Consider the following 22,879-nt stretch of genomic DNA (forward strand, 5'->3'; position numbering starts at 1 on the left):
ATTTGGTTAGGGCAGGGGCCAGGGTGGAGGAATGGGCACGGAGTAGATCAGAGGGAATTGGGTCAAGTGGGCATGTAGTAGACGGAGATGATGATAGAAGAGTTAAGACTTCGTCCACAGTAACAGGGCTGAGGGAGGCCAGTGATGATTTACAGGTGGAAGGGGTGGGTATGGATGGAGTGGCTTGGTGGGCAGGGACATCATGGCTAATTTTGTCTATTTTATCTCTAAAGTAGGTGGCAATGTCTTGGGCAGAGAAGGATGTTGTGGGGGGAGCAGGTGTGGGGTTTAGGAGGGAGTCAATTGTAGAGAAGAGGTTGCGTGGGTTGGAAGCTTGAGAGGAAATGACTGTGGAGAAATATTTTTGTTTGGTGACAGTGAGCTCTGTGTTAAAGCTTTGAAGCTTGGCTTTGTAGTCCACGAAGTCAGCGCTGAGGCCAGATTTCCTCCATTTGCGCTCAGCTGCACGAACAGTCTTTTGTAGCTGTTTGGTGTGATTGTTGTGCCAGGGTCGGGGGTTGGCAGGGCGGGGGTAGTGGAAGGTGGCAGGAGCAACATTATCCAAAGCCAGGGAAAGAGAGTGGTTTAACATGGTGGCAGCTTTTTTGGAGAGGGAGGGGGCTAGAGACGCAAGGCAGTTTGAGAAAAGGTTGTGGTCAAGGTTACGGATATCTCTTTGCCATTGACCAAGTCTGGGATATGGCAAGGGAGGGCAAGGGTTTGATAGGTTGAAGGTGATAAGGTTATGATCAGAAAGGGGAAATGGTGAGTTGTCAAGGAGGGTGAGGTTGCAGAGTTTAGAAAATACCAGGTCTAAAGTGTGTCCGGCTATGTGTGTGGGGCCATTGATGTGCTGTGCGAGTCCAAATGAGGAGGTAGTTTGGCTGAGAAGAGAAGGTTGGGCTCATCCATTGCAACATTAAAATCACCAAGGATGAGGGTGGCCAGGTCATGGGAAAGAATGTGTGGGAGCCAGGATGCAAAGTTATCCAAAAATTGTGATACTGGGCCAGGGGGGTGGTAGACAACAGCAACAATGAGGGGTAAGGGGCTAAAGAGTTGGACAGAGTGGATTTCAAATGAGGTGAAAATGAGAGAGGGTGGGGTAGGAAGGACTCTGTATATACAGTTAGGTGAGAGAAGGAGACCCACACCACCCCCTACTTTGTTGCCAGGTCTAGGGGTATGTGTAAAGTGCAGGTGTCCATTGGAGAGAGCAGTAGCAGAGGCAGAGGAGTAAAGCCAAGTTTCAGTGAGAGCCAGTAAGTTCAGAGACTTAGAAAGGAGAAGGTTGTGTTTGGAGGTTGATTTGTTGCCAACAGTTCTGGCATTCCATAGACTGCCAGAGAGAGGGGGTAAGGAGTAGGCTAAATGGGGACGAGGTTAGGAGAAGGGAGTGTCCTGCTGAGAGTATATGGAAAGTGGAGGTTGTGTGGGGGACCTGGGTTGGGAGAGATGTCACCAGAGAGTGTCAGTAGAGTAGAAAGGTGCAGGAGCACAGACAGGGAAATAAGGAGAGTGAAGGAGAAGAGAGACAATGAGGTATCAGACAGGGGAGTACAGGGAGTAGTGCCAACAAAGAGAGAGCAGGATGAATAATACGTTTTTACAGATAATTGGGAACCATATGCATACAATAAACAATGTGGCAAACTGAAGTCCAAGAGAGGCAGCCCAATAATATGGGTTCAAGTGAGGCTTGTAAACTTGCTGAGTTCCAGGAGTGAGGGATGATGATTCAGTCAAAGAGATGGTTTGATGGAATACCAGTTTAGAATGGTAGCAGCAGCAGAGGATGTGTTGGAGTCCAGGTGGATAGATCAGTCCAAAGGCAGGAGATAGAAGTTGCAGAGTATAATTATATGTCCAAATATGTTCCAATTCCTGTGTCAATTCCCTGGATTAATTCCCATTGCATTTATAATTTGGGCACTTGAGATTTTGGCACGTGACCAGGGTCCCAACGTGACCTTGCCTGTTGTTTAAATGGAAGTGCTTTGGGCTGATTATGGATGGACTGTGATAGGTTCTTTTTAGCAGTTTTTTATAATAACCTATTTACAAAGGTCTGTCCTTTAGTGCTTTCCCTTCAACTGTGAATTGAGTTTCTGTGGTGCAGTTTCTCTTTAGTCTTAGTATTTGGCTATAGAGAGTACCGTCGACTAGAGGTCATGGGTGTGCACTCTTGGCATGTAGAATAGTGTTTCCAGCAGTTTTTTTTCTATAAAGTGTTATGTGGAAGTTTTCTGAGATGTTAATAAAGACATCTGGAAATGGGATTTTATATGGGTGAGAATTCCTAGTAAATTTGAGATTGTAGTCATTTGTTTGGATGAATTGGAACATGTAATGGAGGGTTTCTTCTGATCCTGTTCAAAAAATTAAAATGTTGTTGATGTAACGATGCCATAGCAGGGTATGATTCTGGTATGGTGCAGGATTGTAGAATTGGATACAATTGGTGTGTATACATAATGGATACCAATATGTATATGAATTGGTTAATATAAGATACATATACTAAGAATATGTTGCTATTGGATGCCTGAAGGCATATCTGAACAGTATATGTTGAAAATGGAAATGTATTAAACTGTATGAATAATTAGGAGCAATATTGTTAGTATATATTGCCAGTTTGTTTGTTTTTAATGATAGATTGAAAATATGTTATATTAAAGAGCAACTATACTGAAAACTCAAAAAAACAAAACAAAAACACACTTACCTTTAATCCCGCAGGGTGGTCCAATCACTCCGGGGATGTCCGGCATTGGGTCCCACGTCGTCTCGGCATCCTTCCTGGAGCCGTTGTTCTGTGCGCCGCCATCTTTGTCTTCTTCTCTGTGTTCTTCAACCTACGTCACCCGGCCCAGGCGCAAGATCGGGTGACGTAGGATGAAAAAAAATTTGCCAATCTCACTGATGCATATGTGAAATCATCAAATTTTTCTCTTTAAGCAAAAAGGCTCCTTTTGTACGAGCCTGACGTAGGTATCCCGGGAGGCACTCCCATTCATTCTCGACCGCCTAGGCGGCTGAGAGATTTTTTTTTTTTTTTTAAAGCATTGCACTTAAAAAAAACATAATTTTTACCTTACAGAAAAGGGTTCTCTACGCTTTTATGTAAAGTGAAAATTCTGAGTTTAAGTACGCTTTAATATATGGTCGGATGAAGCAGAGCTTTCTGTGAAACAAGCCACTAAGTAATGGCTACATTACTACCAGTCAGATTTGTATGATACCTTATTAGGTTGGATTATTGGATAATGTAACTATGGTTTTAAAAATATTAGATGTATAGATAAAGGACTATTTTTATTGTACTATATGTAACTTTCTAGTTTTTACCCCGAAACTACCTATCTTGTATGGGTACTTTCTAATTCATTGTAGAAGAGTTGTTTTTCCTGATCTCCCAAATAGAGGGAGCACACTTCATCCCCACCGCCACCCCTTGTTCAACCACTTTTCTGGTATTTAGTATTAAGGCTGGGAGTTTAACCCCATCAGTCTTAGGCTATCCTAACTAGGAACTACACTTCTGGAGACAGACCAGGTACCATTAGAGAACCTTCCACTTACCTTAAACTAAGGTTTGCTTTATTTAATAACCTGAAATCTATATCTAATAAGCTTAAAAACGTAAGGGCAGACATGTATTTTTATGTGGCAGAGCTTCAAACATACTTCTAATGATTGATTGGAGTGTTCTCTTTGCTGTACACCAACATGCACTATGCAAATTGGTCACGACACCGGGTATAGGTTATTAGATTGCATACTAAGATCAGGAGTGACACATCTATGATCAAATGTAATAGAACAGCGGTTGACAACCTTTTTGGTCCCGCGGACCACTAAAATTACCAGCTCCTGACCGTGCATGTGCAGGGAGTCAGTTGTCAATCAAAGGGGAGGAACCTGCCCCATAGTGACATCATAACATCATAACCCCGCCCACTCTGCCATCGCAGATCTGAGCCTGTGTTGTGTTGTGAAACACAGCCCGCCCACTTCCCTGAGCCAGGGATTTGCACAGGGGACATCGTCCGCAGCTCTGGTTGGTGCGTCCCTCCAAATGGATCCTTCTCCTGACCCCGCTCGGGGGTGCACCGACCAGAGCCCCAAAATCTTCTGCAGACCATCGGTTGGCGACCGCTGTAATAGAACATTATGTTCTGTAAGATTATAAAAATAATTTGAGCTAAACTATTATCAGTGGTGCTGTGACATCTTAATATTATTAGCAGTGCACACTGTCTCTAAATGATATCTTATGAGTTAAATTAAAGTCCAGTTAAACACCTCTTTACTTACATTTAGTTACATGGTTAGATTGAAAAATGACAGTTCATTGATTTACCTCAAGGAAAATAAACAAAAGGAAAGTAAAATAAATAAACATAGCTGAAAACCTGCAGATTCTTAACCAGTGTTTCTTGACATTTGTAACATGGGGGAGCTCTTACAATTATTTTCAGGTCTTCAGGGAACAACCGCTATAATTACTACAACCACATCTCACAGTACATTGGCTTAGTGGTCATTGGGAGCAATGCCTCTTATATTGCTAGCCAGTGGTAAGAGTGCCACCCTTAAAGATTGCCAAAAACAGCATTGGTGTCAGTAACACCTGACCTGAGAGGCACAAATTGCTCATTGCTCAAGGAACCCCTAGCAACCCCTGGAGGACCCCTGGTTGAAAAACACTGTTCTAGACATAAACCTTTACACACATCTAATCAACAGTTTCTGGTATAAAACCCAGTTATATTCTATGCATCTAGAAACTTTCATGCTTTCAATGTATTACACATTTTCACAGACCTCACTTTAAAGAGTTCTTTGTATATGCTAAGATTAAACTTTTTTTGGTCTTTTATATGCACATTTGTTATAAGCTCTGCATTTTTAAATATTTTTATGTAAATGTAAAAATGTATATGTTTATAATCGGGCCTCAGGTGGAGTTATACTTCTTCGAACCTTCATTTATCTGGTACAGGAATGTGTAGTAAACAGAAAATGTAGGTGCAAGTGGGACACACTTGAGGCTAGCTCCCCCTTTACAAGTTAAAAATATATATATATAACTATAGAAATGCACTATCCTGTCACATATAATGTCAGCTTATCTTCTTTGATCCCCATTTTCTCTGCAATAGGGTGGTGTAGGTAAACAAAAATGTAGAAGCAAGTGGGTGACTCTTGTGGCTAACCCCCTTAAAGTTTCAAAGTTTTAAAATTACCTAATATACCATGCTACTCTGTTCCAAGTAGCTGGCTGTTTGCAGTCTGAACTCCAATTTCTCCAGAATTGCAAGCTGCAGAAAATGTATGATTCAGTGACAGACTCCTTTGGCTAAGAACCCTTAAAATGTTCATTTTGGCAGCAATACAAGACTATCTACCTACCTGGTCGACTACCTTTTTTGAACCCCAATTTCTCTTGAATAGGGAGATGTAGGTAACTGAATTGTAGGCGTAAGTACATCTTCCCCTTTGATTATCTGGCCCACAAAATATATTTCTCTGGAATTAATCTACAAGAGATAATGGGGTTCAAACATAGTTAGCAGGGGATAGATCTGAGGGGAGGCATTGTAAGATACATGTAGTTTCTGCTTTTTGGTTCAGAAATGGTGTGCAGGGAGCAATACTTGACAAGCCAGCACTATTTGATAGCTTAAATTTAGTATCTTTTAATGCTACTGGGTGGGGATTGTTTGGATGGGTCGCAGCCACAGTTCATTGTGTACCCATAAAATGTGTATCCCTACAACTAGGACTGTGGAGTCAGTACAAAAACCCTTCGACGAGGACTCTTCATTTTATGGTACCACTGACTTTGACTCCTCCAATTTAAATATGTGGATCATGCTAATATTCCATGTTGATTTAAACACAACCCACAACATACACAGCAATTCATCACTGCCACAGCTCAGCCATTGTAAAGCTATGAAAACAGGGTCTGCTTTTGGTAACAAGAACTCTTGGCCAGGAAGCTGACACTCTACCCTACCTACTGACATTCTTGACCAGCCTGTGATTGCCAGCATGTAAACCAGTAACATTTATGCTTAAATTTTAAACTAAAAACACAAAAATGAAAACAAAGTTTTATTTATTGTTTTTATCCAGAGGCTTTCCATTTTAAAGTACTTGCAGATACAATGTGGATTAGGAACAACTTAACTTGTTCAAAATTATAAACTACATCATTAGCAAAAAAATAATGTAAACCTAAAACAGCAATTAAGTGTTACTTACACTATATATATATCTATCTATATATAAAGCTGTAAAATAGATGGTAAATTTAGTCCAAAATTAACTGTGCTATTGTTCTCGAAACCAAATTGCTTCTGCCAGATCTTTCTTCTTGCTGTTTTAGCAGTTCTAGCCAAATGGCTAACAATGTTTGGATAAACCAAGGATGGCTTCTTTTATTTAGTTTCAATGAGCTATCATACTTTGCAGCTTTTTCTAATCTTTTAGCCAAATCCTGCTTGAAGGTCCATAATTGGACAGTTACCGTTCATGAGTTACCAGTGCTTATGGCTTCACCCAGTGGTTCAGATATTTCACCTCTTCATGTGAACTTTTTTGTCATAGAATTTTTTTCCTATAGTTACTTGGTCAGTACTAAATTTAGCTCATTGGTTTAACAAAAATAGCAGATAACAAGATCTGATTATCCAGTAAAAGACCTTTGCTTTTCTTCATTGTAGACACAATACCATCAGCTATTAACTCCAACTTTTGTTCAGGCAAAATATCAAGTTATTCTATTTTCCACAAGAAAAAATTGCCAGTTATTAGATCTTCATATTGCAAAATTTTGTGAGGGTAAAGGGCTGAGTTCTTAAAGAAGACTTTCTAATTATTTTACTTGCACCCACTGACTCTCCTTTAATGAAGTGTTTTCATTGTCCAGTTTTCAAGAAAGTTTTTTAGTTTAAGCAAATGCTTTATTGTCAAATAATTGCTTTCCCAGCATGTTGACTGATCAAGAATGGCTCCTTTTCCAGCACTTCTTTTCAGAATAGCATCTGTTTTAGGGCCCAGGCTGCAACAGTTACTTGTCTCAACTTTACAATTAGAGAATGTGCATGATGATCTTTTGGTCTACTTTTTATTGCTAGTTGCTGTAAGGCCCTGGTCACCACTGGCCTCACCAGACACCAGTCCCCCAATCTAACACCTAAAGCAAGGACTTACTGCGCAAGGGATGGAGTCTGGGGATGGGCTGGCAGCAAGCCAGGAGCCCACAGATAAAGCAGTACCAAGATTCCAACAGAACCAAATCCAGAATACAGAGCAGATGTCATACACAGAATATCTGTCCACCAAACAAAGTACACAAGGACAAAACACAAGCCAAGGTCACTGGCAAAAGGTCGGTCCAGGCTGCATAAAAACGATAGGTCAGGAACAGGCAAAGTCAGCAACAGTAAATAAGACGAAAACACGCTTCAGCACAGATTAGCCCACCTATACACTACAACAGGCACTGGTTACTGGGAGCAGAGAGGCTATAAAGCCTCAGCAGCCAATAGCAGTGCAGGACTGAATCAGGAGCTGATCAGCCTCTAGAAACCCCTTCAGGTGTACGCAGCCTAACAATGGATGCTGGGGATGCCATAAATACATCAGGCTGCACAACTAAAGGGAAGCAGGGACTCCTGCTTTCTTAGTTCTCCAGGCTGCTGCACATGACATTGCTGGACAGAACAAACAGTGGTGCACAGCACTGAGTCGCTGGACAGATGAGCATCTCCTAACAGTTGCAGACTATGAAGAGCACAACACATATGTTGAAAAGTAATAAGCTTGGATAATTCTTCAGCAATATCATCCAAAATTTCACTGTTCTCTTCCTCTTCAATGCTTCAGCTGTCACCCTCTAATACTTACACCCACACTAAGTGTGCCAGTTTCTTCATATTCTTTGTTTATTTTCTCAATTGTCTCAATTTTCATATTTGAAGCATTATACATCACAATGCATAGAACCCGTTCCTTTTACATTTCAAAATCTTCTAAAACACCCTCCTCTAAGTTCTGAAGATACACACTTGTGTGATGTGCCTGGGTGTATTTTAGCCCCAAGGTCTGAGTTAATGTTTTATTGTTTTAATCCACAAATCTAACAATATATGCAAAATAATGGACTCCATAAGGTGTGCATCAATCTGTTTTAAAAAGACAAAACGTCCCTTCAGACTGCAAGTTTTTTAGCCTTTTCTTCATTTAGCCCTAAAAAGGCTGGTTATAAAAAGAATACGAGTGCACTATTCTTTACTGCCATTTCTATGATGTGTTTTTTTTTAATTTTGTTATGGTAACTTTGTCAGATGTAAAAAATCTTCTTCAATTTGCTCCCCAGTCTGAGCTTTATTTATCCATGAAGCAGATGGAAGGTTTTCATTGCTATCCTTTTCATTATCACTTTCTAACACTTTAGAATGAAAACATGTAAGTGTCTTTTCATTTTGATGCTTTTGGAGGTGTTTTTTTTTGAATCACTAAAACTGCTAATTTTTGCATCACATGTATTTTACCATCATCATCCTCTATGATACATTGGCACACAAAGAATTTCCTATCTCTCGGTAATGTAAAATGCTCACAAACAGCAGACTTTGTTGTGTTTGACAGTCTTTTTGCCATTGTGAATGAACTAAATAAATGAATTTAACTTTCACTAAAATATAAAATATGGTACACAAACCAAAGGAGCATACACTTTGATATACACACAAACATACTCCTAGTCCTACTTTATACATCATATATGAAGCCTTCCCTATTCACAAAAACAAAAGCTACAGCACTATGCATGATTTGCATTATACACACAAACATGCACAGAGCCCAGCATTTTACACAAGAACAGATGCACAATATGCATCATGTAAATAGTGCCACGTCTCTACACAACTTCATAATTTCTTATTCTCACAGAAGGACCTATATGGGACTTTTTGGGCACTACTGTTAGTCACACCCATTATATTCATAAAAACATGATTTTTAAAAAAGTTGCTTACAGGTAACATCATCATATAATGCCATAAATACATCTTACAAAGCTCATCTATAGTGGCTTTTTTCAGAACTTTTTGATGGCTATCAACACAACTAAACAATTACAGTGTACAATATATTATCATACACACTTTAAAACACAACATTTTTGGGAAATTTTCATATACATAATGCTTTCTAGCTCTAGTGTCTAAGATCCAGTGAACATTTCCTTCGGCCTATGTGGTGAGCACTCAACATAAGTTATCCACATTTATGGCTTCACATCTTTCTCTATTATCTCTCATAGCAGGCATTTAAAGCAGGAAAAAAACTAATTAGCCTCATTATCAGGAAAAAAGGGGAAGAGGGCACAGCTTTTACAAAGAAGACATCTTCCCCTAGGTTCAAAGCAAAACAGAAAGGCTCACTTAATTTTAATTTGAGAGATAGAAAACATTATGCAAATGTCTCAAAAATGATGTGTTTTATGTGTCACACTTACCTCCTCCTCGCTAAACCGCCAGCGCCTCTCTAATGCGAATTTGGGCAGGTCTGACCCCATATGTGCCTGCTCTTCCAAGTTTAATCAGCATCACCTCTCCTGTTGACCAATCAGGAGATCATAATTGCCCTTGGCTATTTAGCTGACTCAGACACAGTGCTCACTGCTGGAACCACATCTCTCCAGACTAATGTCAAGCCCCCTAACTCCACTAGTGTTCCCACTCAGCTATTGCTTGATTGTGTTTCACAACCCAGTGCTTGTTGTAACCCCTTGTAGTCCAGTCTGCTGTTCCCCTGTCTAATCCCGTGTATTTCTAGTATGACTGTTCCTGTGTCCCCAGTGCCTTCCTATGTTGACCTGTGTCTCTGGTGACCCCCGTTCTTCCAGTGTCTTGCTATGTCTCCTTTATTATCCCCCTGTGTATCCAGTGACACCCATGTCACTGGTGTTTATTTCCCTGGCTATGTTTTGACTAGCTTGTATGCTGGCTTCCTCAGCCCCAGCCTTCTTTGACTAGTCTCTTGCCCACTGATTTGGTACCGCACAATGTTCTGCCCACCTTGGTGTGCCCATGAATTGCAACCTTCCAATAGTTTGCAGCTCGATATCCTCACTTCTAGACGCTATGCCAGGCTGCTGCTTAGATTGTGACCATTGAGCAAGTCATAGCGCCCCCTAGAGTTCCATCTCACCAAATGTGACATGCATATGATAATACAAACTCAACTGAGTCACTGTGATTGTTTATAGTTTTGTTGATAGTTATCAAAAAATTTTATGGACCAGAGGAATTTGCAAAATGCATCAAGAACTATAGATGTATTTATAACATTATATGATGAGTGCAAATGTACATGTAGGTCATTCTGTGAGAATAAAAAACTTACTGAGAATGTACAGAATCAGGGACTGAAAAGAACATTTAAATTTTTGTGCACATATTGTAGGTAAAAAAATAGACAACTAATATTCCATATGTATTATATGTAATATTATATATACTTAGAATAATGTATATCTGCTTTTGTATCGTAATGCCACATGTACTAGCCATATGTTTTTTTAGTGAAAGATATGCTATGTTAGTTAAATAGCTATTATATAACTGTGGTTTTCACTGAAGCAGCTAAACAATACCTGTATACATACTTTAGATAGAAATACCTCGGTAAGTTCAATTAAAACTTGCATCAAATGAAAAACTAAATGCATTATTTATATATTAACAGAGTTTTCTCCACATTTACTCTCTAGGTATATACACTATGTCTTTGATCTTGGGAATGGTCCATCCCTAATGAAAGGCAACTCAGAGAGACCGTTAAATGATAATCAGTGGCATAGTGTTGCTGTCTCCAGAGATCCGGGAAATGCACATACTTTGAGAATTGATGGAAGGACAGTTACACAGCACTCCACTGGTGCCAGCAATCTGGATCTTAAGGGTAAGAAAATGTATTACATGTGGTATTGAGGAGCAAAGACATACTTGTCATGCACTGTAAATTATCTTCACCTTTTTTTGCTGCAAAAATTGATCTCTTTCCAATGAAGAAAAATACATCCTCTATTCATAACAACATTTTATTATTTCCTTGGATGGATACCCGATAAACTGACGTGATAGGAAAATGGGGTTGGAACTTTCACAGAATCTATACTTTGCCTGTCTCATCTCAGAATCTAAAATGCCCTATCTACGACTGCCAGATCCGGTCCACTCATTTCCTCTCTGCTCGTAATCTTGTTTGGGATGGGGCATGCGCATTTCCTATGTTTCCCTGTCAAGATTGTGTTACCAGGAGAGGGATTATCCTGAGCATGCTCAGTGTAAGCTCCCCAAGAGTGGATGTGTACTATAGACCTGGCAATCAACTGTGGCTGCTCCCTGTCCATCTTGTACTGTGAGATAATTACAGCAGCAGCAGCATGAGAGCTTTGTCTGTGTCTATGCAGGTGTCATTACCCTCATTTATAAACCTTCATATCTCCTTTACTGATTATCATAGAAACGTGAAATTGTCAGGGTACAAAGGGGGCTCTAAGAGCTGTTTCTAAACTTAATTTCAGCCCCCTAAACGTAAGTTGCCAGATAGGACATTAAATTCTAATAGCAATCAGGGATACTTTCACATTAAAGAAGGCTATTTGAGTTTTGAGTTTCCATGTTGGGGACCCTCTGGGGGCCACTCTCATGGCAATAAAAGTTACGGTACTGCCAATTGTCTGTGCACTGTGGGCCCCCCTTAGAAGTTCACAAAACTTCAAGGCTACGTTCAGGTTGGCGGTAAGGTTGCGGTGCAGTTACCCCTTCATCATGCCATAGAACCTTGGCTCAGGGGAGATGCTCAGTACCGCTCACTGCCGCCTGTAGTCAAATCTGCAAACACTGGGGTGCGGGGGACTGGGCGGCTGGCAAGCTGCCTTTTACACATAGCTGGCCACTTACGATCTCTGAATCCCAATTTCTTTGAAACAAATTGGAATTGTGGAAGCCAATAGGAAACCCATTTTGCTCCCCCTTTTAAAATTTTATAACCATCATATCATGCTAACCTGTCACACATAGCTATCCCTTACTCTCTACTAACCCCAATCACTCTGTAAGAAAAGGGAAATGTAACTGCAAGTGGAAGACTCTTGTGGCTGAAGTACCTCATCAGGTAGAATAATTGAAAGGGCTTCTGTTTTACTAGGCTTTATCTTGTTCCCAGAGAGAGAGACACATTCTTCCAACACTTGATGGAGGCGGGGCACAGGAGAATGTCATCCTCATAAAGCAAGATAACAAAGTTTGTGGATTTGACTGAGACCACTGAGATATCAGGATGTTGTCTAATAATGTTTGCCAAGGGTTTAATACATTTTGCAAACAATAGAAGCGAAAGGGGGCAGCCTTGCTGTGTGCCATTTTTGATATGAATAACTGGGAAGCTTGCATGTGGAAATGTAACCTTCTGCAGTTGGAGCCAAGTAAAGTAGCTTAATTGCTTATAGAAAAGGACTAAAAAAGGTTTGTTTTATCATCTGGTTAATCAAACAACTACTGCCACATCCCTTCATCGATTGAACATAAACACCCAAAAAGCACAAATGGGACTTTTTAGGCAGTAATAAATTATAATATTCATTATTTCATCATCATCATTACATTATTTTTACCCAATTTTTATTAGGACATCACATAAAAAAAAAACAACATTTACTTATCAAACATGTTTAAAAAACCAACATAAAAACAAATCCACCATCAGGTGTGTATATCCAGATAAAATGAGGGACTCTACATCATGTGGAGATCTCGAGGTGTTTCGCGAAAATCCAATTAGCTTTTTCAGGAGATCTGGAGATTCCATATATCACATTTAATTATCTTTCAATATATTTAAAAACATTACAACATCAATTTCATTCAAACTCAATATTAACTTACAATGTTGCTTTCCTGTTTCCAAATGTAAACTGCCATACCTCAGATGTCCTAATAGCCGCACAAGAAGAGGGTGGAGTGAGAGCCTGAGTAATGCAGTTTCTAGTCAATTGTCATCTATATATAGTCTAATTCAGGTATTCAAATTTTTCCAATTCCTTAATATATATATATATATTTCTCTCTGAATATTTTGCCAACATAGTGCACATTTTAAGTACCCCTCAAAGCCATATAAACATTCAACCTATAATCCTTATTTAGTGCTTAAAATTCTATCTCAATTACTATCACCTCCTTAACTTTAAACCATTGAAAAAAATTTATTCTCCAAGTCAGTGGTCGCCAACCTTTTCGGTCCAGAGGACCACTAAAATCACTGGGTCCCGACTGTGCATGCGCAGGGAGCCAGGTGTCACTCAAAGGGGGAGAAACCCCCCTCAGAGTGACGTCATTATGACATAACCCCGCCCACTCTCCCATCACAAGTCTGAGCCTGCAATGGGGGTAGTGGGCAGGTTGTATCCAGGGACACAGCCCACCAACTTCCCAGAGCCTGTGAACTGCAGGGGGGACATGGACCGTGGCACTGGCCCGTGCGTCCCCCCAGCGGGGACCTTTGCCTGACCCCGCTCGGGGGTGCACAGACCAGAGCCGCGGACCCCTGAAATTTTCACACGGACCACCAGTTGGCGACCGCTGCTCCAAGTGACCATCCATTAACAGGATTACACCCTAAATGCTTAGCATCATTTCCTTACAGCTTACCAACGGCTCCCCTACTGTAGACAGTGTAACATGAGATGTCCCTCCTTGAGTCTGGGAGACTGCTGAGATGTAAAGTCTCCCATTAAATGCAAGTTGCTTACAAACTGGCGCCCCTCGTGTCAAATAGCCACATCCCCCTTCCAGGAATGGGACACGCCCCCTTGCTTTTCCAAGTTAGTAAATGATCAAGATCATGTTGTTGTTCATAATACACTTACGTCATGAATAAGAGGTGTCTACAGCCATCCCTAAAAAGTCACATTTGTGCTTTTTGGGTGTTTATGTTAAAGAAAAGGACCATCAATGCCAATAGTTCTTAAGGTACGAATTATAAATGACCAACTTAGCCTACTAAAGGGTTTTTTTCACATCTAAACTGAGGACTATCCAACCCTAATTTATTAAGCACTTCAATAATATCAAGTGCACAACTAGTGTTGTCCGCCTCTTGCCTGCCTAGAATAAATCTTACCTGCTCCCTAAGGGGTGGAAATCAGTACATTTAGTGATAAGCATCTAAACACTGGAAATAACAAAAAGGCAAATTATCTAAGTTAAGCTTCCACAATAAATGTAACCTCCACCATGCTGAGGTAAAAATCAGAAAGCCAGCAAAAAATATGCCTTCTATACCATGTATAAGGGCAAAAAGGGGGGTTTGGGGAAGGGCTAAGAGAGAGAAAGAATAAAGAAACAAGTTACAAGCACAATATCCAATCAATAACAAGTGAAACATGATAGTTGGTAGTGGCATTTGACAGGTAGTGGCATTTGGTAAAACCAAGGTAGAGGTGCAATCGAAGTGTGTTTCTTGGGGAAATACATGGTACACCTTATGGCGGGTGCATTCTTACAAAGTCAAGCTTGTATGGGGGGACAAACTATGCATTGATCCTGGCACAACTAGGACAAATTTTCGGCAGCATGGAGGCTAATGAATCTACTATCTTTATGTTCTGTAAGGCTGAATAAAAATCCCCAGCGGTATGGTATAGAACCATCTTGGAACACCGCAAGTAAGGGTTGTAGGAGATGACGTTGCTGAAGTGTAATCCAGAACAGCTCCAGGAACAGTTGAATAGAGGCACCATCAAAGTCTTTACAGTGCATGTTGTGAGCAGTGCATATAATCTTTGCATACAATCTTTTGCATGCACTTGGCAAATCACATCCCTAGGTCTGGAAGCAGGACCCAGGGGACAAAGAGCTCTGTAGGTCCCAAGGAAGGACAGCCCAGCATGTTGTTGAAAATGGTTTGTAAAACTACAGGTAGATCAATCAAGGGAGTGGCCTCTGGTAAGCCCCTCACCCATATATTGTTATGGTGACCTTGGATCCTAATTTTCAAAATGATGTAGGAGTTCTGTGGGCATGGAGGCTTGTGTCTGAATTCGATCTTGAATATGAGATACCAGATTTTTCATGGCATGTAAGTCCTCATGTGCTGCATCGACTCTTATCAGCAAATGCTCGTAAATCATCTAAAAAAACATGTACCGTATGTTTTGCCGTATAAGACACACTTTTTCTTTCCCAAAACTGGGGGGGGGAAAAGTTGGTGCGTCTTATACGACAAATACCCTGTTTCCCCGATTTTTGATAAAATAATTAAAATAAGACACTCACCTGTGAATAAGACATCCCCCGAAAGCCGATCCTGTGTGTGTCTCCTCGATGCTGGCTGCAGTGTGTGTCTCCTCCTGGCTGCAGTGCAGAGCCAAACTGAAACTAAGAAGCCGGCACTCGCGCCCCCGCGATTCTGAACCAGGAAGCATGCTGCTGATCCCTGCCCTAACGGAGTTACCCGGCCGTGCAGTGGAAAAAATGCCCTGTAGGGTGGCATCTAGTTCTGTAGTCCCCTATAGTATGGACAGCCCCTGAAAAGCTGGAGAAGCTGTCGAGGGGGTGGACTAATTTGCCCCTGGGAGGCCATTGGTTTATCAGAGGAATGTCCATCTAGTTGTGCTGGAGCCGAAAAACCTCTATAATGGCGAGGGGGCAGGGGATCTGCTTCATCTGGTAAGGGATGGTTGGCTTTTTCAAATTGGAGAAGCCTGAGGGATATTATCTAAAGAGTCGTTTGCTCGGGAGTCAGACCTGATGGTGGGTAGCCCTTTAAAATACTGTGTCCCCCAGGTTTTCTCCCTTCAAAGCCGTCAGCGCCTCACAGAACTCTTAAAGACAAGTTAAGTTTTGCAACAACCCCAAAGGAACAGATTATTATTTCGAGTTAGGTCTCTGCTCAAATTACCAATGAAATACACACACACACACACACACATATAATGAAAAAGAATGGAAAATATCTTAACTTGATAATTGATGATGATGATGATGATGATGATGATGATGATGATGATGATGATACAGAAATAGTAGATCTCACTTTACTTTAAAGGAATTTGAAATTACAGTTCTTTTACTCTGTGCTCTGTACTCTGTTTGGTATTAACATGCACTACATCTCTTAAGCAGAGTATAGCAGCTTTGAAAAACAAAGGCAAAGTATCATGCACAGATTGGCATGTGACTATATTTTTCAAGGAGGGATCTCCCTGTATCCAGTGAACTTTTGTACTCCATCAACCACTGTACTCCAATGACTTTATACGGCAATGAAATTGAAAAATGAATGTTTGCTAGAATTTTAAATTAAAACATTCTATTAACAAAATCTGTATTTGTTTTATTATAAATAAAACAAATATAAGATATAAATCTCTCAGTTTCCCTTTTCAATACTGGTTCACAAATGCACAATGATAACATTTAAAGCCACCATAGCATATTCATAAAGTAGAAGTTTTGGTGCCACCATCAATATATATAATAACAATTCATTAATTGCACACATTATTAAAGAATGAAAGTAACCCCCGAAGCTTAGTACAGCACTGAACTAAGTAATCAATTATGCAGCAGCTGGTGTTTTAATTTTTCTGTAAACAGTTTTTCATGAACTCTATTCATGGCTGTAGTGTAGTCTAACCTTATAATATGACAATACTAAATAGCTACTAAACTAAAAACAGAATCATTTTATGGACATTTTACATACAAAAAACAGGATGGCAACAGGCAGTAACACCAAAAATGAATAGATTCTTTACAGGAGTGAATTTTGTCACTTACAGTGGGGTATGGGTTCATGGCCCAACCCTTATATAAGTTATCAAATTGTAAAAACTGGATAGGAACACTGGATGCGGTTAGGTTGTCTGACCATAAGCAAAAGTCATTTAAATATTTTCTAAATAAATACAATGTGAAAAGGGCATAGATCTTGGTTAAGGGTGAATCTTGGGAATCTTGAAAATATTTATAAAGAAATCACTAAATAAAACTAATCTCAACTAAATGTGGTTAAAAGCACACTACCCTAAATACATATCCACTCCAAACAAAAAAAAAAAAAACAAAGTTTACTACATGCTGCTATTATCTTGGGACCTAAAAGAGCTTTGGGTCACTGGCCTGAATGCAAGAATTATACAGGGAAGGGAATGGCCATTTTCAGAGAGAGGTAACTTTAGGGGTATCAGATGGCTTTCAGTGGTGTGGGAAGAAAGTTCACAGCAGGCTTTTAACTATAAACTCTTAAGCCATCCATACACTAACCATTGGGAGCATGACTAGGTAATTGATCAATAGCTTTCTTAAATGATAACTGGCTTACATTGTGCACACATTTAAACTGACCATTGCATCCCAGAATCCACAAATAGCAAGTGGCTCCTGGCTAAAGCAAAGAGCAAACATTCCTAATCAATGTTCAAACAATAAAATATTGATCAAAATTGTCCTAATCCATTAAAATATTCTGTAGTGTATTTCCACTATTAGATTATTCTGATTTAACCTTCTAATCTCATGAGATACCAAGGACTATGAGACACTGAAAGTGAAAATTATGGGATTTTAAGGGTTACGACTATGGTGCACACCAGTTGACATAATATGAAATATGTTACTTTATGTTGACTCAAAAATGCATAAATCTGCCTACCTTATATAGAATCGTTGTCAACAGAGGTCCTATTGTGAATAGGGTTTGCACTGATGAGTATGTGAGGGCTCCAGCTCCAACTCTGTACAGACTGGTGATCTAAGCAGACTCAAAGTCAGTTGTTCAGTTAGCAGAATAGATTTAAAATGGCACTTACTCTTAAACTTTTGAATAAAAGCAGTTTACATACTTCTGTGTACCATCGTCAAAACACAAGAGTGTATAGAAGAAACTGTGAGAGTTAAGCAAAATATAGGGTTAAGCAGACAGATAAACCTGTTACTTTTTCCATTTGTCATGTAACGTTTATAAACCCTGGAAATCTCAAGAAATCAAATTCATGGGTGCTCAAAGAACTATTTGAAATGCTATGGTGGTAATGTGGATTTTCATAGAGCTTCCAGGATCCAAAACATCAGTGGTTGAAGTCAGAAATGAAATGTTGAGCAGGGTACAGGCACTGCCTGATCATGCTGCACTGGTCCTGGGATTCCATTTCTTCCATTTCATTCCACAGAGTCTAAAACCACCACCATCATCATCATCAATCTTCAGTTTTATTCTTTATTAATTATAAAAAGAACTTTTACTTTGAGATCTTCCCCCAAGGGGCAGAGGCTATTTAGTCTCTGCAGTAGTGGAGGCTGATGCTGTGACTTTGCACCAGCTACCTTGATACTCTGCTCATGATTCCTTTGTGATTTCTGACCTGACCTGTGCCTGGAACCTGACTGCCTATCTGCCACCTGCCATGACCTGTGCCTGGAAAGTGACCTTTCATGTCTGCTGCCTGCCTTGACCTGTGCCTGGAACCTGACTTTGCCTGTCTGCCGCCTGCCCTGACCTGTGCCTGGAACTGGACTGAATTCGTCTGCCACTTGTCTCTACAACGAGGCCGCTCCAGCCTTCCTCCTCAGGTAGAGTGACCCCAAGGGTCATGACTTGGTTACCCCTAGCAGCAAAGAGCCTTGCGGGGTGCCCTGGTGAAGACCTGGTGTCACTTGTCACCTAGTGTGACTTTGTGCCTTGGGTGATCCCATGCTACCTGCGTGAGGAGATCCTGACAGTCGGGCCTGTATACAGTTGCCACAGTCAGAGGATAACAATGAGGATATGGTTGGGGGATCCAGCTTTAAAGTGGAGGTAAACTTCTCAGAGAGGTAATCCTTGTCTATAGGAACAAATCAAGAAGTTTACACATGGACACCATGCAGCCTACCTGGACAGATCACTGGGTGCAACAATCCAAAGCACAGCAGTCTCAGTAAACACTTAAGATATTTTCCACTGGATGATGCCTGGATTCCAAAGCCTAGAGACCACAGTCAGCCTAGAGACCACAGCATTGTTGCCATATTGGCACACTCCAAATCTGATCTGACCAGATTTATAAAGGGTTTCCATTTCCAGAACACCTATAACTAGGTGGCCAAAAATGGTATCTGGAAGCATCCACAGCCTTCAGTTCTCTGCTACTCCATTTTAATTTAGTAGTAATAGTTTAATTTATTCTTTAGTTAATAAGTATATGGAACACAAATTCCTGAACATAACATACCTCTAAACATTTGGAACAAAGGATACAAGGTAAGTACAATAGAGACTGTGTAGGTGAAGGTGTTTTATAAAGGATTCGATAGACAAGTGGTAGAGATATAAAATAGGGGATATAGGTCCCTATAGCTAGGCAATGGGATAATTGTATAAAATGGAAAAACTCATGACATAAGTGAGAAGGTTTTAGGAATTTCTGGAGTAAATAGTCGTAACTTTCAATTCCTCATGCAAAATTTTAGGTTAAGAAAATTGTTAAAAAGCATCCCAAACCCATCCCAAAAAAGCATCCCAAAAAAGCAATCCCAAATAGAGGCTTTTAGCATTGTACCTAAATTGCTAGTGATATGAGGATCTAAAGAATGTGCTAATAAAGTACACCTGCAATCCCCTAATGGGAGGAAATAAGATTCAAAATGAACCCATAGTATGTCTGTAGCAATCCCCACTATTGAATCTGATTACATGCTGTAGCTTTGTAATGCTAATAAATATGGGGTAATCTGAATAATCCTAAGGGTTGTGGATACATTCAAATAGTTTTTAATTCTTCCAGATGTTGACATTATTTTTATAGTGAATAAAGGTAGGTAGGTATATGTCAAGGGAAGGGAGAATGTGCAAAACACTGCTAAATGGCCAAATGCTGATAAATCATAAAATGGGAGAGAGTGACGTTTTTGGAAATGTGTTTTTGGAGTGTGTAGTGGTTCCTTATAGCTGGCCACAAATAGTTGTAAGGTAGAGGACTAAGGCTTATTTTTGGTAACAAAATGTAGTTGATCAAGAGTCTGGTGACAAAATGTAGTTGATCAGGTGTTAATCTTAGAAGGTTGATATTATCTGAAAATACCTGAATACTTTGAATGGTTGTTTGGGGTGGGAAAGTGTAATGTCTAAGATCATGTAGGGCACCACAAAAGCTTTTAAAATTTTAGTTTGAGTTATAGAGGCCTTGTGACCAGTGGCAGGGTCAATAAAATGTGTAATTCTATATTTATGCAAATGTGCTATATCATTTTTTGGTAAGTATTGCATTGTGTTATTATGCTAGCTGGGGTGCAATAGGAGGGGTGGGAGTGAGGACTCACCAACAGTTTCCTATTCCAGGTTTACTGTATCACCCAGGTTCTTCAATGACAGTCTATCTTCTCCAGTCTTGGAACTTTAACAATCAGGATTATTCAAACACCCATGAACACCTCTGAATGCCAAGACCTCGACCCTATTGAAGTGATGTATCTGTGGGATCTTAAGAGAGCTGTGCATAAACAAATGCAGAGTAGAGTAATTTAAAGTAAAGTAAAGTAAAATAAAAATTTAAGTTTTCATGAGTATCAGCATATTCCAACAGGGTTAAAGTAACATTATCACGGGGTAACATATAAATCCAATCCTTAGCACTAAAACAGATTACATACATATCAAAAAACAGTGAACAATACATAGCATGAAATGATGCTATGAAAAAAAATCAAGACAGGTCAAGGTCGAATAAAGAGTGCTTCACAGTACACCTGCATCAAGTTAACATACTTTTATTACTCAGAAGAGCCTACAATTCTTCTATACTTTTATGAAACCCAGGTGGTCTTGACCTTTCCACCCTGGTCGTGGATGCTAGCAGTGAGGTCTTCCATGAGCAGAATCTTTTTAACTATCCGAAACCATTGGGACATGCGACCAACCTTCATAATAATGAAATACAAAGTCTTTCTGCATTTAACAGGTGTCTAACCACAGAGGTCTTGTGGAATCTAAGGGATAAAGAACTATGCTGTAGGAGGAAAAGCGCAGGGTCATCTGGGAGGATGTAATCTGTAAATTTATGAACTATTTTCTTTATACCACCTCTAAATGGGTGCAAAGCAGGGCAAGTCCAGAAGATATGAAGCATGGATCCTACTCCTCCGTCACATCTCATTTTACTAAAACCGATTGGAATATATGGTGTAGATGAGAGGGAGTGCAGTACCTTTTTATGGAACACAAATTCCTGAACATAACATACCTCTAAACATTTGGAACAAAGGATACAAGGTAAGTACAATAGAGACTGTGTAGGTGAAGGTGTTTTATAAAGGATTCGATAGACAAGTGGTAGAGATATAAAATAGGGGATATAGGTCCCTATAGCTAGGCAATGGGATAATTGTATAAAATGGAAAAACTCATGACATAAGTGAGAAGGTTTTAGGAATTTCTGGAGTAAATAGTCGTAACTTTCAATTCCTCATGCAAAATTTTAGGTTAAGAAAATTGTTAAAAAGCATCCCAAACCCATCCCAAAAAAGCATCCCAAAAAAGCAATCCCAAATAGAGGCTTTTAGCATTGTACCTAAATTGCTAGTGATATGAGGATCTAAAGAATGTGCTAATAAAGTACACCTGCAATCCCCTAATGGGAGGAAATAAGATTCAAAATGAACCCATAGTATGTCTGTAGCAATCCCCACTATTGAATCTGATTACATGCTGTAGCTTTGTAATGCTAATAAATATGGGGTAATCTGAATAATCCTAAGGGTTGTGGATACATTCAAATAGTTTTTAATTCTTCCAGATGTTGACATTATTTTTATAGTGAATAAAGGTAGGTAGGTATATGTCAAGGGAAGGGAGAATGTGCAAAACACTGCTAAATGGCCAAATGCTGGTAAATCATAAAATGGGAGAGAGTGACGTTTTTGGAAATGTGTTTTTGGAGTGTGTAGTGGTTCCTTATAGCTGGCCACAAATAGTTGTAAGGTAGAGGACTAAGGCTTATTACAAGGACTTGAACTGCAGTGGTCATTCATTCATTACCAATGGAGGTGTAAGTAAGGACATAATGGTAGACACAGAGTTGTAGTGTTCACTTTACATGAAACTGTACATATTAGGATTAGTAATCCTGTGAGTGGTTGTGATTGTTTGAGAGTGAGTGATTGGGAGTGAGAGTGAGTAATGGCTCAAGCTAATAGCTCAATCAATAATGCAAATATATCAGGAGAAAAAGGACAATAGGAGATTTGCAAAAATTGGAAAAACTCACAACATAAGTCAGAACTCTTCTCTGAAAGCCAAGATTGTTTGGGGAATTTCTGTAGTAAATAGTCTTTGTATCTTTCCAATCCACGTGCTAAATCTTAGGTTCAGATGTGGAATTGTAATTTCAAGTATATCAATTAAAACATAAATTTCTGTATTGAAGATAATTGTTAAAAAGTTTTCTTACAAGCATCCCAAACCAAAATAGAGGCTTTCAGCTTGCTAGTGATGGGAAAATTCCAAATTAACTCACAGGGGGGTTTCCCCACTATTGAATCTTATTAGGTCCTGTAGCTTAGTAAAACTATTAAATATGGGAAATCCTTAATCGCCCTAGGGATTGTGGATAAATTCCTTTTATTCATCCCAATTGATCAAGAGCTACTAGTGTAGGTGCAATATCCAGCAATCTGGAGATCTAAAAGTTTGAGGACAGATATCTGTGTCAGGTTTAGAAACTGTTACCAAAACTGAAGGTGAGGCCAATTTAAAATTGCTATTAATATTTGTTAGATAACCCAGCACTATCCAGGGACTTGTGCATTGG

At 39.7% G+C, this 22,879-nt stretch overlaps 1 protein-coding gene across 1 annotated transcript in view; it reads left to right on the forward strand.

Moving 5' to 3' along the window:
• Window positions 1-22,879, forward strand: part of LOC140338515 (neurexin-2-like) — a 346,284-nt gene that overhangs the window by 302,547 nt on the left and 20,858 nt on the right. Inside the window, exon 15 of the mRNA XM_072422758.1 lies at window positions 10,799-10,989. Coding sequence (XP_072278859.1) covers window positions 10,799-10,989 — 191 coding nt within the window. The remainder of the gene's footprint in view (window positions 1-10,798; window positions 10,990-22,879) is intronic.

This window comes from Pyxicephalus adspersus, chromosome 9 (assembly GCF_032062135.1).
Source record: "Pyxicephalus adspersus chromosome 9, UCB_Pads_2.0, whole genome shotgun sequence".
Lineage (NCBI taxonomy): Eukaryota > Metazoa > Chordata > Amphibia > Anura > Pyxicephalidae > Pyxicephalus > Pyxicephalus adspersus.